Here is a 15,461-nt window from a genome sequence, read left to right as displayed (position 1 = left end):
GTGTCCAGGGTAAGGGACCCTTGTGCAGCAGGGGTAGATGCCTTAGTGATTCCTTGGGACCATTTTTCACTGATTTATGCCTTTCCTTCAATTCAGTTGCTGCCACGTCTGTTATGCAGGATTCAAGAGGAGTCTATTCCGGTGATACTGATTGCCCTGGCATGGCCCAGGAAGGCCTGGTACACAGACATATTGCACCCAGCTTTGTGGTCGCTAAATTTGATGACATGGCTATTGAAACCCAGATCCTAAAGGATAGGGGAGTATTGGGTTCTGTCATCCCCATCATGTTGGGGGCTAGAAAAGTAGTCTCTAGGAACATTTAATACAGAACTTGGAAGGCTTACATTTCCTGGTGTGAGCTCCTGAAATGGCACCCATGAAAGTATGTGATTGGAAGGATTCTGTAATTTCTTCAAACAGGGTTGGCGAAGAAATTGGCTCTTGATACCATTAAGGACAAGGCTTCAGCAGTAGCTGTTTTTTTCCAAAGGGCAATTGCATCTCACTCTTTGGTTCACAATTTTTTTTCAGGGAGTAATGCGTATTGCTCCTCCTGTCAGGTTACCTTTGTGTCCTTGGGACCTGAACTTGGTTTTGGAGGTTTTACAAAAACCACCATTTGAACCTATTAGAGAGATTCCACTGGTCCTGTTTTATTCGTAAGGTTTTGTTTCTAGTGGCAATCACTTCTGCAAGAAAGGTGTTGGACCTGGCAGCTCTTTCTTGCAGAGAACCACTTATGGTTTTGTATCATAAGGTGGTGTTGCGACCTCAACCGATTTTTTTTTTTTTTTTACCAAAGATGGTTTCTACTTTTCATCTCCAGGACATCGTTCTGCCTTTCCTAGGCCTCAGTCAGCTCGAGAAAGATCTCTGCAAACCTTGGATGTGGTAAGTGTTGTAAGGATCTTCTTGAAGGTGACGGCACAGGTCAGGAGGTCAGATGCTCTGTTCATGCTGCCAGAGGGGCCTAGGAAGGAGCAGTTGGCATCCAAGACGAACATTTCACATTGGATCCACCAAATGATCATTCAAGCCTATGGTTTGAAAGGTAAGGTCCCACCCTTTCGGGTGAAGACACACTCTACCAGGGGTGTGGGGCATCTTGGGCAATCCGCCAGCAGGCGTCAGTGGCTCAGGTTTGCAACGCCGCTGCGTGGTCTTCAGTTCACACATTCACAAGGTTCTACCAAGTGGATGCCAGAGCCGCAGAGGATTCTGCCTTGGGCTGCAGTGTTTTATGGACAGCTGAGTAGGTCCTGAGGGATTATTGACGGTGGCTATCATGGTGTCACCCTCCCCTCAAATTTCTTTATTGTTTTGGGACATACCCACATAATCATGAATAGCTTGCTTTACTTGTAAAATCCATTTCTTGGAGTACATCACCAGACACAGAGGTCCCTCCTCTCTTTCTGGAATTTCATTGCTTACTACAAAAACTGAAGTACTGCCTGTGCAGGAGGGATTATATAGGGGATGACCTCCTCTCTGATTGGTTAGCCAGTGTCCATTCACCTATGGGTGGCATATAACTAACATAGTCATGAATAGCCTGCTCTGCGTCCTGTGATGTACTCCAAAAAATGGATTTTTACAGGTATGTAGAAAAAAAAATTTTTTTCTGCTATTTAGAACTGCACGATTTAACTGGTAATTGCGCAGTCATGCAACACTGTACTCAAATGAAATTTATATGGATTGTTTCACACAAATAGAGCTTTCTTTTGGTGGTATTTGATCACCACTGGGTTTATTTTTTATTACATAAATGAAGAAAAGACCAAAAATTTTGAAAAACAAATTTTTTTACTTTCTGCTATAAAACATTCAATAAAAACATTTTAAAAATCAGATTTCTCCAAAAATGTAGGCCAAAATGTATTCTGCGATGTCATGGTTTTTTTGTTTTTCTTAAATCTCAATAACTGTATATTGATTAGTTTGTGTGTGTGAAAGTTATAGTGTCTACAAACTATGGGATATATACTGAAGATTTTTTTTTATGGCAGTGATCAGCCACTTATAGTGAGCGGGCAATCTGACACTGGATGGGAACTGAGTCACTGACATTTCCAGTGACACTAATGCAGTGATCAGTGATAATACTATACACTGTCAGTGTACTAATGACACATCTCAGGTAATCAAGGGGTTAAGTGTGTGCCTAACAAGTGTTAATGTGTGTATTGTGTGCTGCTTTTTACTAAAAATCTTTGTTTCTTCTCCCTGCTGTGCAGAGAAAAGAAACACAGAGATTGTTCCCTCTGTACAGAGCCCTGTGTTTGTCAATAAATGGCCGTGGGCTGTGACCGATCAGTAGGTCCTGGCCATGAATTATTGGCTAGGACCTGATGACAAACTCCCGCTGTGTGAGTCTGCGGGCGGGGTGAGTCTGCGGGCGGGGCGCCCATGTGTGCCCTGTACCCCGGAAAGGCCAGCAATGTACAGACACGTCGCTGTCCAGGTACGGGCCGCCCGTCCGCAGTACATTGTGGGTTGGCAGTCCAGCTGGTTAAGCGTGTGAAAAAAAAAGCGCTGGCAAACAAAGGGTTAATACTGAGTGTTTTGTGGCTGCGAACTACAAAGGTGAGGTGTGAACGGGGTCTAACTAGTAATAGGTAACCAAAACCCACCCCCCCCCCCAAAAAAAAGCAAAAAAAAAAGCAAAACCCACAATCAATAGTCAGTCCCTATACTCCAATAAAGGAAATGCTTTGCAGCTGATAATTAACTGATAGCATGCCCTCTTCCTTAACAATCAGCTGACAGGTAATAAAAAAAAATGCACCCCCCCCCCCTGCACTCCTAGTGCAGACAGATCCTCCCCCAATCCTGGACACCTCATATAGACGTCACCACCAGCACCCTGAGCAGCGTCTGCACTGTCGGGATCAAAAGAGACACGTGAGGGGAAGGGATGCCCATGCCAGTCAACCCAGAAGCCTGCGGATCATTGGTCTCCAGACCAACCGGGGAGGGGGGGGGCAGCGGGACAGGTAAGGGGCAGCGGGACAGGAGGGGGGGCAGCGGGACAGGACAGAGGAGAACCTCCGAAGCATCAGGTCATCAGGCAGCAGCCGGTGGTGGGGCTCGTGCAGTCTCAGTTAAGCACTGTGAGCGTGGGGGGCAAAGAGGTGCTCATTAGCTGGGGGTGCGGGGTCACCAAGGTATGGCGGTAATCAGGAGGTGGAGGGTTTCAGGCAGGTGTCCAGCTCACACAGCTGCTGTGTTCCTTCTGCCAATCATGAGGCTTTCAGCCCTGAGACATGACATGATAGAGAGAGCTGAGCCACCGGAGACATCCTGCAGCTTCAAAGAATGCTTATTGCGCCCTGTGCCCCCTGCTCACCTCCAATGTCCAGCTCCCCGATCCTCCTCCCCGCTGCCCCGTCTGACCCCCCGCTCCGTCCAGGCAGCAAGATGGGTACCTGTGGGCTCGGCTCCCTGCTGCTCAAATGAAGAGCACTTCTCATTCATGACGGAGCGGTCTGCTCCTACCATCTCTCTGGAACTGGCCTCCCCCTTGCTCGCTGTGCCATGGGACATGTGTACAGGGGATCCCTCTACACCAGGGGCAGGCAACCTTTCAGAGGCTGTGGTCTACCTGGACTACATGGAGTAAAGCAAAGGGGGTACTAGGCAGCACCCTTTAAAAACACCGCCCACTGTAGTGTCGTCTGCCCCCCTCCCCCCCCGCAGTAGTGTCCTGTACCCCCAAATGAAGTGTCTTTTGCCCCTCTCCCCCCAAAGCAATGTTCTCTGCCCCCCTTCACATCACATCCCCCCCTGTCGTATCCTCTGCCCCATTTTCCTCAAAGTAGTGTCCTGTACCCCCCAGACCAGTGTCCTCTGTCCCCCTTCACATCACCCCCCCAATGTGTAGTGTCCTCTACCCTGCCCCATAGCAGTGTCCTCTGCCCCCCACAAAGTGTCCTCTGCCTCCCCATCGCCCAAAGCAGTGTCTCCTGTCCTTTTCTCAGCAAAATCCCCCCAACTGTAGTTTACTCTGTCCCCCCCTCCAGCCGAGTCTCCTGTGCCCCCCCCCCTACAGAGTTCCTGTGTCCATCCCCCACAGTGTCTCCTATTGCTCCCCCCCACATAGTTTCCTGTGTCCATCCCCAACAGTGTCTCCTATGCCCCCCCAGAGTGTCCTGTGTCCCCTTCATATCACACAAAGGTAGCACTGCCTACCAGTCAGTGCGTGTAGAGCAGAGAGGAGATCAGAAGACAACACAGTGCTGGGTGGAAGGCGGGAGCAAGAACTGCCAGAGTTCATAATACCAAGCTGGTGATTGCTTGCTAGGACAGTCTAGCAACCAATCATGGAGCAGATTCCGCCCCCGAGCCTGCCCTCCATCCGGCACTATGCTGCCTCCCGCTCTCCGCTCTGCCTGTAATGCGAGAGCGGTGGAGGCTGGGGGGGAGGCAGAACTGCAGCCATCATCGACCTGTCGGCTCCCCGCGGTCGACCGGTCGATCGTGATCGACGGGTTGCCAACCCCCCGCTCTACACAGATCCTGAGCATTACCCCCAGTGTGTACAATATGGGAAATAGTACTGTGCACTGTACACAGATGAAGAGACCAGGACTCACCTGTATGGTACATGCCATCCGGTCCTATGCAGGGATGAGCGGTGGCCTCCGGTCAGTGGGAAGGATTCTGGGAGATCTGTACATCCTGCAGACAGAGAAGGATAATAAACAGGTCATTTCCTGAATGTCAGGGCTTGTTAATACATGAATGTTGCAGTAAAACATGCGCTGCAGGGTGACGCGTTGTTATGCCATTCATTGTGAATAGAACACCAACGCATCTCAGCAATTCACTGCATGGGAGGTCTATTAGTTCCTGGGTGCTTTGGGGCACATTGCAGCTCATTCCTTTTACATCAATCAATGAAATCACATGCATTTCAGCACAGTACATCCCAGTATGAAAGGGCCCTTGGGGCGGAGCACATAGCGTCTGTGTGCTGGTGTGAATGGGTTCTGTAATGCCCAATTGGCTAGAACTCCCCCCCCCCCCTTACCCCCATCTGCTCTGCCATGTTTCCCGCTATCCCACCTGCAGGCTCAGGACCACCATGGTGGGGTGAGAGGGAGGGAGACCAGCGAATATCCACGGAAGAAGCGAATGGAGGGTGATCTGCATTCTTTTATCCTAGGTTCACACCTAAGCGTTTTCCGCAGCGTTTTGCAGAAACGCAATACAACACATTTATATGATTTCCTATGGGACATGTTCACATCTCTGCGTTTTCACACGGCGCGGTTTTTGGAAAGGGTCAGGGACTTTTTTGAACGCAAAAAGATGTGTTTCTGTTTCTATAGACTTCAATGGAAATGCTGGAGAAAAGCATGTATTGCGTTTTTTATGCATTTTGCATTTTAAAGCCTAGCAAGAAGAAAAATGAAAAAAAACAAAAAACAAACGCAAGTACAAAAATGCAAAGTGCAAACGCAATGCAGAAACTGCTCAAACGCAAACTGCATAGGATTGAACCTAGGCTTAGCATCAATGGATGGCAGATGAGACATCGGGGTCTTTAAAACCTCTCATGCCTCAATAAAGAGAACCTGTCTTAACCTCTTCACGCTGGCTGCACGCAAATGTGCGGCCTCCCGGCGTCCGGGCCTAGACGCTGAGCGGCCGCATATTTGCGTGCAATTAGAAAAAACATATGTGCTGAGAGCGCGTGCCCTGCGCACATGTCCGGTACTCATGGAAAGGTCCTGATCTCCTCTTTCGATCAGGACCTTTCCCGATCATGTGACTGCGGTCCCATGATCCTAAAACCCCGCCTCCCAGCTTCTGAAACCCTTAAAGAGCCGGGAGGCACCGGCGCCAAGGGGTTAAAAATATTTTATCATATAGTGAATTTTTGTCCCCAGTGTGATATAAATAAGTTTTTAGTGGAAAGAAAATATCAAAAAATAAAGTTACAATCATGCACTTATATCCCCACCCCACAAAAAAAACCACACTGTTACCTCTAAAATGACCTCCTTCTACGGACTGTCATTGCCTGTTTAAAAAGATCGTGTACCAAAGTTTGTGGGCGTTTTGCGGAAGCACACAATTCTAAGGCTTGACACAACGGGGGGAGATTTACTCAAACTGGAGAGTCCAAAATCTGCTGCAGCTCTACATAGAAACCAATCAGCTTCCAGGTTTTTTTTTTTGTCAAAGCCTAATTGAACTTAACCCCTAGACGTCGAGCGCACACAAATATGTGGCCTCTGGGCGCTGAGCGGCTGCATATTTGCGTACCATTTGAAAATACATATGCCCTGCGCGCTCCCACCACATATGTCCGTGACTCACGGAAAGGTCCCAATCTCCCCTTGTGATCGGGACCTATTCCGATTATGTGACCGCCGTGACAGCAAATCACGGCAGTCACACGACCCTAAAACCCCGCCCTGCCTCCCGGCTTCTGAAACCTCTCAAACGGTCAGGAGGCGCCAGTGCAAAGGGGTTAAGCTGAAGTTAGAAGCTGATTAGCATCCATGCACAGCTGCACCAGATTGTGAGTGCTTCAGTTTTAGTAAATCTCCCCCCATTGAGTATCTATTTACTAGGTGTAATCTCATCTTTTATATTTTACTAAAAATTGGGTCATTATTTGTGACCGGAAAAATTAACTTTAGTGTACTTTTTGCTGGAATCTTGCATTTCCTAAAATTGTTGACATAAAAACGTGGAACTATCTGCTTTCAGAAAATATATAACGTTGGAGGGGTTTTATGTAATCTCCAGGCCTAAAATGATTTTTAAAAAAAATGTGTGCCCAGAACAGGCAAAAAAAACGACGGACAGTGAAACAGTTAAAGCGTCCCCTATGGAGGACCTGTCCCTGCCCCAGCTATCACAAGGGATATTGTTTATCCCTTGTACTAGCAATTAAGTTGATAGAGGCCAGAGTACTTGGTGTCATTCTGAACTCCAACCTATCCTTCCAGCCCCAAGTCCAATCTTTAACAAACTCATGCAGACTCCACCTCCGCAACATCGCCAAAATCCGCACGTTCCTAACCCCAGAAACCACTAAACAGCTCATCCACTCCCTCATCATATCACGACTCGACTACTGAAACTCCCTCCTCACTGGCCTGCCTCGCCGCTGGCTATCCCCGCTTCAGTCCATCCTGAATACGGCTGCCAGACTCATTCACCTTTCCAACCGCTCCATCTCCGCCACCCCCCTCTGCCAATCCCTCCACTGGCTTCCGATTGCGCAACGGATCAAATTCAAAATCCCTAACACTGACGTACAAAGCCGTCCACCATACTGCCCCGAACTACATCACCGACCTAATATCCAAGTACCGCCCAACACGCACTCTCCGCTCCTCACAAGACCTCCTTCTCTCTAGTTCCCTGGTCTCCTCCTCCCATGCCCGCCTCCAGGATTTCTCCAGGGTGTCACCCATCCTCTGGAACTCCCTGCCCCAACCCATCAGATTATCACCTACTCTCCTCTCCTTTAGGCGCACCCTGAAAACCCATCTCTTCAGGGAAGCCTACCCCACCCCCTGCTAACCTGCCGACCTCCTCCACTCATCCTACCACTCCATCCCCCACAGCTATCTCCTCCTGTGCCACCATCCCCTACCTCCTAGATTGTAAGCTCCAAGGAGCAGGGCCCTCAATCCCCTCATGTTTTGCATTGTATTGGTATTGTTCTGTCACATGTTCTGTCCCCCTTTGTAATGTACAGCACTGAGCGAACTATTGGCGCTTTATAAATACTGTATAATAATAATAATAATAGTAAAATGTAAAGGGAAACTATAAAAAATTAGATTTTTTCTACATACTTACCTGTAAAATCCATTTCTTGTACATCACGGCACGCAGAGCAGGCTATTCATGACTATGCTGGTTATAGGCCACCTATAGGTAAATGGACACTGGCCGACCAGAGAGGAGGTCCTCCCCTACTGTATATAACCCCTCCTATACAGGAAGTACCTCCGTTTTTATAGCAAGCAATGACATTCCCGAAAGAGGGGTGGGACCTCTGTGTCCTGTGATGTAATCCAAGAAATGGATTTTACAAGTATGTAGAAAAAAAATCCAATTTTCTTTATCGTACATCACGAGGCAAAGAGCAGGCTATTCATGACTATGTGGGATGTCCCAAAGCAATAAAAAGTTTGAGGGGAGGGTGACACCATGATAGTCACTGTCAATAATCCTTCAGGACCTACTGGTAAAACACTGGGGCCAAAGGCAGAATCCTCTGCAGCTCTGACATCCACCTGGTAGAATCTTGTGAATGTGTGAAGACCATGTAGTGGTCTTGCAAACCTGAGGCACTGATGGCGGATTGCCCAAGATGCCCCCACACTCCTGGTGGAGTGTGCCTTCACCCGAAAGGGTGGGAACTTACCTTCCAAACCATAGGCTTGAATTATCAGTTCGCGGATCTAATGAGAAATAGTCGCCTTGGATACCGCCTGCCCCTTCCTAGGCCCTTCTGGCTGCACAAATAGTGCATTTGACCTCCTGACCTGTGCTGTCGTCTTCAAGAAGATTCTTACAGCATGATCTCAATCCAAGGTATGCAGACATCTTTCTCTTGCTGACTGAGGACTAGGAAAAAATGAAGGCAGAACTATGTCCTGATTCGGATGAAAACCAGAAACCATCTTTGGTAAAAAGCACGGATGCAACTCTACCCTATCATAATGCAAAACCAGAAATGGTTCTCTGCAAGATAGAGCTGCCAGCTCTGGCACCCTTCTCGCAGAAGTGATTGCCACTAGAAACACCTTACGAGTCAACAGGACCAGTTGAATCTCTCCAATAGGTTCAAATAGTGGCTTTTGCAAAACCTCCAAAACCAAGTTCAGGTCCCAAGAACACAAAGGCAACCTGACAGGAGGAGACATATACATTACTCCTTGTAAAAAGTGTGGACCATAGAGTGAGATGCAATGGGCCTCTGGAAAAAAAATGGCCTATGCTACAACGTGGCCCTTAATGGTACCAACAGCCACATTCTTCTGCAACCCCGTTTGAAAAAAATGACAGAATCCTGCCAATCACATACAGTGGGGATCGAAAGTTTGGGCACCCCAGCTAAAAATTTGTATTAATGTGCATAAAGAAGCCAAGGAAAGATGGAAAAATCTCCAAAAGGCATCAAATTACAGATTAGACATTCTTATAATATGTCAGCAAAAGTTAGATTTTATTTCCATCATTTACACTTTCAAAATAACAGAAAACAAAAAAATGGCGTCTGCAAAAGTTTGGGCACCCTGCAGAGTTAATATCTTGTACTGCCCCCTTTGGCAAGTATCACAGCTTGTAAACGCTTTTTGTAGCCAGCCAAGAGTCTTTCAATTCTTGTTTGAGGTATCTTTGCCCATTCTTCCTTACAAAAGTCTTCCAGTTCTTTGAGATTTCTGGGCTGTCTGTCACGCACTGCTCTTTTAAGGTCTATCCATAGATTTTCAATTATGTTGAGGTCAGGAGATTGTGAAGGCCATGGCAAAACCTTCAGTTTACGCCTCTTGATGTAATCCCCCGTGGATTTCGAGGTGTGTTTAGGATCATTATCCATTTGTAGAAGCCATCCTCACTTTAACTTCAGCTTTTTCAAAGATGGCATCAAGTTACCATCCACCCCTGCCACGTGAGTGTCCCTTACTCTGGACACAAAAAGACCGACCTTGTTGTCGAACCTGGATGCCAACAGATCTACATCTGGGCAACCTCATAGCTGCTAGACGTCCTTGAAAACATTGGGATGCAAAGAGTTACCAACCACCAATTCAGGCTCTGCTGCACCTCTGGAGACAGATATGCAGTAACCCAGGGCTGGAATCTTTTTGTTCCAGACAAAATGTACCTTTTCAGCGGTTTCGAATGGTACTGAGCATAGGGAATAGAGCGAGGACACCATCTTCCCCAGCAACATCATACAGAGGTGAATTGAAGGATACCTCTTGGCCTTCAAACTACAAACCTTGTTTGTCAGGGTGCAAAGCTTCCCTGGAAGCAGAAATATCTTTGCCTGAACCGTGTCTAGGACCATCCCCAAATACTCAAGGCTCTGCACTGGTTCTAGAGCAGACTTCTTGAGGTTGAGCACCCAGCCCAGCTGTTGCAGGATCTGCATATGGACCACATCCTGCTTCAGATTTGGCACCTACCGATTTTTGAGCAAGAGATAGTCTAGAAAACCTGTGACAGATACTCCCGAGTTCTGAGTAGTCCCAACACCGGAGTAAGAATTTTACTCTGGGAGCCATTGCCAGCCCAAACGGTAGTGCTATGAACGGGAAATGCTGAGCCCCTACTGCAAACCGCAGAAATCTTTGGTGAGGAAAGCATGCAGGTATGCGTCCTTGATGTCTATGGACACCAAAAAAATCTCCCTCCTGTAAGGAGGCCACTATGGACCAAACCGATTCCATACGAATGGATCGGACATATAGGAACTGATTTAGCCCCTTGAGGTTCAAAATGGGCCTTTCATCCCCACTTGGTTTTAGGACTGTAAACAGGTTTGAATAAAACTCCTGAAACCTTTCACCCGCTGGAACCTCTGTGATTACCCCATAAGCCAATAGGCAATCGAGTGCCTGAAATAAAGCTTTTTTTTACTCTGGATTGGTTGGTACATTTGATCATAGAAACCGGGGAGAGGGAAATACCCAAAAATCTAGTCTGTTCCCCAGAGAAATCGTGGAAATGACCCATTTATCTTGGATTAGAGCCCTCCATGCGGCCACAAAATTCAAAAGCATTCCCTCCACCCAAACAAGTAGTGGCTCCCCTTCATAAGGAGGCAGACTTTGGGTCTGTCTTAGATGACTTTTGCACCCAGGGTTTTGATTCTGAGATCTACCCCTGGAGGTTGGGACCTGTATTTGGCAAAACGACTGCCTGGTAGAGAGGGCCCAGAAACCAAAGCCCCTAACACCTTAAAGAGGGTGTTTGGATTTCCTCTTAGAGCATAGAAGAGTACTTTTACCCCCTGAAATCTTTTGGATATATTTGTCCAAATCTTCCCCAAACAGCCATTCCCCATGAAAGGGAAAACCTGCCAACAATTTTTTTTTGCACGGCAGTTCTGCTGACTAACTCTTCAGCCACAAAACCCTGTGCATGTGCACTGATAAGAGGGCCAAGCAAGAAGTTTGCTGAACTGAATCCTTAAGAGCATTCCCCTGCCCTGATGGTCTTCCAATCCTTTGCTTGACACGGTCAGAAAGCCTCTGGCAAATGCCAATAGCTGCCACAGCTGGCTGTGCGGCAGAACCTGCCAGGGAGAAAGAGGCCTTAAGGATGGACTCCAGCTTCTTATCTGCTGGGTCCTTGAAAACCTGTCCATTGTCCACAGGACATGTAAAGATTTATTCAAGGATGAAACAGCTGCATCCACAACAGGCAACCCCCATTTCTTAACAATTTTGTTCCATGGGGTACAAAACAGAAAACCTGGTGGAACAAAAACCCTGTCTGGGTGGTCCCAGTCAGCATGCATAATTTTCTTCAGAAGAGGATGCACCGGAAAGTCCTGAGTACTCTGTGAAGGCTTCAAAGAGCCCAATAAGTAACCTCAGAGGTTTCTATCAGAGGTAGCCTGAATCCAGACAGTACCATATTAGTGAGGTGTTGGACTAAACATCTCTGAGACTGGGAGGCAAAGACCTCCTGCTTCTCCTCAGACTGTGACTCCTCAGACAAAAATTCTACTGGCTGACCCTCCTCCAGCTCTTCCTCATCCTCAGGCTCCACCTATTCCTGCTCCAGGATTGGTGGTTCTAGTGACGGGATCTATCCCGCTTCTTAGTCCCCTGATAAACTGATGCAATCATCCCAGCGATCTTATCTTCTAAACCCGCTAAGGCTGAAGGAAGATCATCCTTGGTTACATATGCTGAGGTAGAAGCCCCACAATGCCAGATAGACGCAGTGGCTCAGACTGCCCAGTCGCTTCTGGCCTGTCAGGAGAGGATATTTACAGTGGACCTTTGGCTAGGTTCCTCAGTATCTGGCGGTGGTACATTAGTGCCCTTTCCTGCTGCACCTCCCCCACTCCGCTTTCTGGAAGACATTACTTCAGATAGCGCAAACCTGTGTACCTCCACTAGTAACACAGATCTCAAGATACAGCTATGCAAGTAGTGTGCTGAAGTGAAAACACTCAATGCACATGCTGCCTTATGAGCCACTGACCAGCTGGTCTACCCTTCCCCCTCAGGGGAGTACTCACGTGCCCTCTATAGAATAGCTCACTCTGTGTCCTGACCCTAGGAGATTCCTCAGCAGCAGTCCACGTATGTCCTGGCCTCCAGGCAAACAAATATGGCCGACTTCCATTTTTGACTACTGGCCAAAAACAAAAAGATCAAGCACATCTCAGGAACAGTGAGCACCCCCCCCCCCCCCCTTGCCCCAAGCACCCCCCCTCCACCCCATGCTGGTGGAAACTCAGTCACACCTCTGCTTTTCCCTCCAAGTTAGAGCTTTGTTCGTTTCTCTTTACGGAGAGAAAAAAAGGAGATATCTTACCAGTCATGCCGCGGGTCCCTGACTTCTGTCAGGCACCAATCTTCATCCATCATGGCGGACATTGTCATATAGACTTTTAAGGACTCAGGCCCTATGCTGAGGGGCTACCGCCTCGGACCCGTATAGAACCCTGCTGAAAGCGCCTTGGTCAGATTTTAAAACTGCACAGGGTTCCATGTGCGCAGGGTCCAGCGCCGCAAGGCTGCATTACGGGCAAAACCTTGAGGATTCTTCTCCTTATCCAGCGAGGCTCAAGTATCATCCATGGTAGCTCATAGCCTTCTGAATGGATCCGACTAAAGTCCCTGATTCTCTAATGTACGGGTGTCACACTGGCGGCCATCCAGCTGTTGCCAAACTACAAGTCCCATGAGGCATTGCAAGATTGACAGTTACAAGCATGACTCCCAAAGGCAGAGGCATGGTGGGACTTGTAGTTTTGCAACAGCTGGAGGGCCGCCAGTTTGATACCCCTGCTCTAGGGCCTCTGCAAAAACAAAAACCAGTGTGTGTGTGTGTATATATATATATATATATATATATATATGTGTGTGTGTATATGTATGTATATATGTGTGTATGTATATATGTATGTTTGGGGGTTCTAAGTAATTTTCTAGCAAAAAAAAAAAAAAAGCTGATCTTTATACGTAGGAGAAAAGAAAACCAGGCCTGAGCAGGAAGTGGTTAAAGTGTGACATGTTTGGTATCTATTTACTCGGCGAAACACCATCTTTTAACTTTTACAAAAAAATGGTGTATTCTATTGTGTTCACTAAAATTCATTAACCGCCTCCCACCCGCCATATAGGGAAAGGATGGACGGGCGGCGGTTCTCTTGTTCTGGGTGGATGTCGAATGACATTCTCCCACTCTAGCTGCGCATGCGCGCCCCCCCAGTGGCACGCGATACGACTATCAGTGGTGCGCTGGATCACCGATCGCAGTAAAGAGCCGATAACGTCGGCTTTATCATGTGATCCGCTGTAACCAATCACAGCTGATCGCATGTAAATAGGTAATGCCGGTTATCGGCATTCCTCTCCTTACGCTGAGAGTGGGTGAGGAGAGGAGAGCCGGTAAGCAGCATTCCTCAGAAGGGACATCTACACTGATCATCAGTGTATCCCCATCAGTGCTGCCTTTCAGTGCCCACAATTGCCACCTATCAGTGCCCATCACAGCTGCCTTTCAGTGCCACCTAACAGTGCAATAGGAGTCCTGCCTTTCAGTGCCGATCAGTGCTGCCTGTCAATGCTGCCTATCAGTCCTTCCTCAACAGTGCCCATCAGTGATGCCTGTCAATGCCCAACAGTGCCGCCTACCAGTGCCCATCACTGGGTACAGTGTTGCATGACCATGCAATTGTCATTCAAAGTGCGACAGCGCTGAAAGCTGAAAATTGGCCTGAGCAGGAAGGGGGTGAAAGTGCCTGGTAGGCAAGTTGTTAAAGTTTTTTTTTGTTTTTTTTTAAAAACAATTTTTTGTTGAAAAAAATACTTTGCGACATAAAAAAAAATTGCTACAGCCAACACTAGGGCCTCCGCTTTCAAAAATATCTCACGTTTGGGGGGTTCTAAGTAATGATGCAGCGTGAAAATGACAATTTCCCCAACCCCCTTCCCCCCCCGCATACGTGAGAAGCGTTGGACTTGGCCTGCGCTGTTAGCGGTAAACAAGAGTGCAAGACGTGGCTGTGGCAGCGAAGGAGTTAAAATGGATCGCACTTCATAATTAACTGCTTCCTGACCGCCCTATAGCAGAAACACTGCTACAGGGCGGCACGGGTGCGCAAAATTACGTATACATACAGTTAGGTTCATATATATTTGGACACAGCACAATTTTAGATGTTTTCAGGTATTTACCAAAACATATTCAAGCTATAGCTATATAATGGATATGTGCGGACAGTGCACACTCTCAGGTTTAATTTGAGGGTATGTACATCCAAATTGGAGGAAGGGTTTAGGAATTACAGCTCTTAAGAGTAGCCCTCCCCCTTTCTCAAGGGGCCAAAAGCTGTTTCATGGCCAGGTGTGGGCTACTCCTTCGTTATTTCTTCATCAGTTAAGAAGGTAGAAGGTCTGGAGTTGATTCTAAGTGCGGTATTTGCATTTGGAATCTATTGCTGTGAACCTACATCATGCGTTCAAAGGAACTGTCCATGCAAGTGAAACAGGCCATTGTAAGGCTTTGAAAATGAAACAAATCCATCAGAGAGATCGCAGCAACATTAGGAGTGGCCAAATCAACAGTTTTGTACATTCTGAGGAAAGAAGAATGCACTGGTGAGCTCAGCAACATAAAATGGAGTGGACGTCTACAGAAGACAACAGTGGTGGATGATCGCAGGGTCCTCTCTATGGTAAAGAAAAACCCATTCACAACATCCAGACAAGTGAAGGACACTCTCCAGGAGGTGGGTGTATCATTGTCAAAGTCTGCACTCAAGAGAAGACTTCACGAGAGCAAATACAGAGGGTTCACCACAAGGTGCAAACCATTTATAAGCCTGAAGAATAGAAAAGACAGATTAGACTTTGCCAAAAAGCATCTAAAAAAGCCAGACCAGTTCTGGAAACGTATTCTTTGGACGGATGAAACTGAGATGAATCTACCAGAATGATGGGAAGAAAAAAGTGTGGAGAAGGCTTGGAACAGCTCATGATCCAAAGCACACAACGTTATCTGTAACACATGGTGGAGGCAGTGTGATGGCATGGGCAAGCATGGCTTCCAGTGGCACTGGGTCATTGGTGTTTATTGATAAGACAGAAGACGGCCGGATGAATCCTGCAGTGTTTACAGATATACTGTCAGCCCAGATTCAGCCAAATGCAGCAAAGGTGATTGGACGGCGCTTCACAGTACAGATGGACAATGATCCAAAACACACTGCAAAAGCAACCCAGAAG

At 47.4% G+C, this 15,461-nt stretch overlaps 1 protein-coding gene across 5 annotated transcripts in view; it reads right to left on the bottom strand.

Annotated features, from left to right (window-relative positions):
• The window catches only part of METTL25B (methyltransferase like 25B), a 65,402-nt gene that overhangs the window by 47,687 nt on the left and 2,254 nt on the right, over nt 1-15,461 (bottom strand). For all 5 annotated transcript variants that reach the window (XR_016315266.1, XM_089692098.1, XM_089692095.1 and 2 more), the window contains exon 2: nt 4,602-4,686. Coding sequence is in view for 1 of the 5 variants with exons in the window: in XM_089692097.1 (XP_089548223.1) it covers nt 4,602-4,619 (18 nt within the window). In the remaining 4 variants the exon portion in view is untranslated. The remainder of the gene's footprint in view (nt 1-4,601; nt 4,687-15,461) is intronic.

The sequence above is a fragment of the Staurois parvus genome, unplaced genomic scaffold (genome assembly GCF_062004578.1).
Source record: "Staurois parvus isolate SC_StPar_1 unplaced genomic scaffold, SC_StPar_1.0 ptg000575l, whole genome shotgun sequence".
Lineage (NCBI taxonomy): Eukaryota > Metazoa > Chordata > Amphibia > Anura > Ranidae > Staurois > Staurois parvus.
The sequence above is the reverse complement of the archived record's forward strand: the minus strand, read 5'-3'. Positions and strand labels throughout refer to the sequence as shown.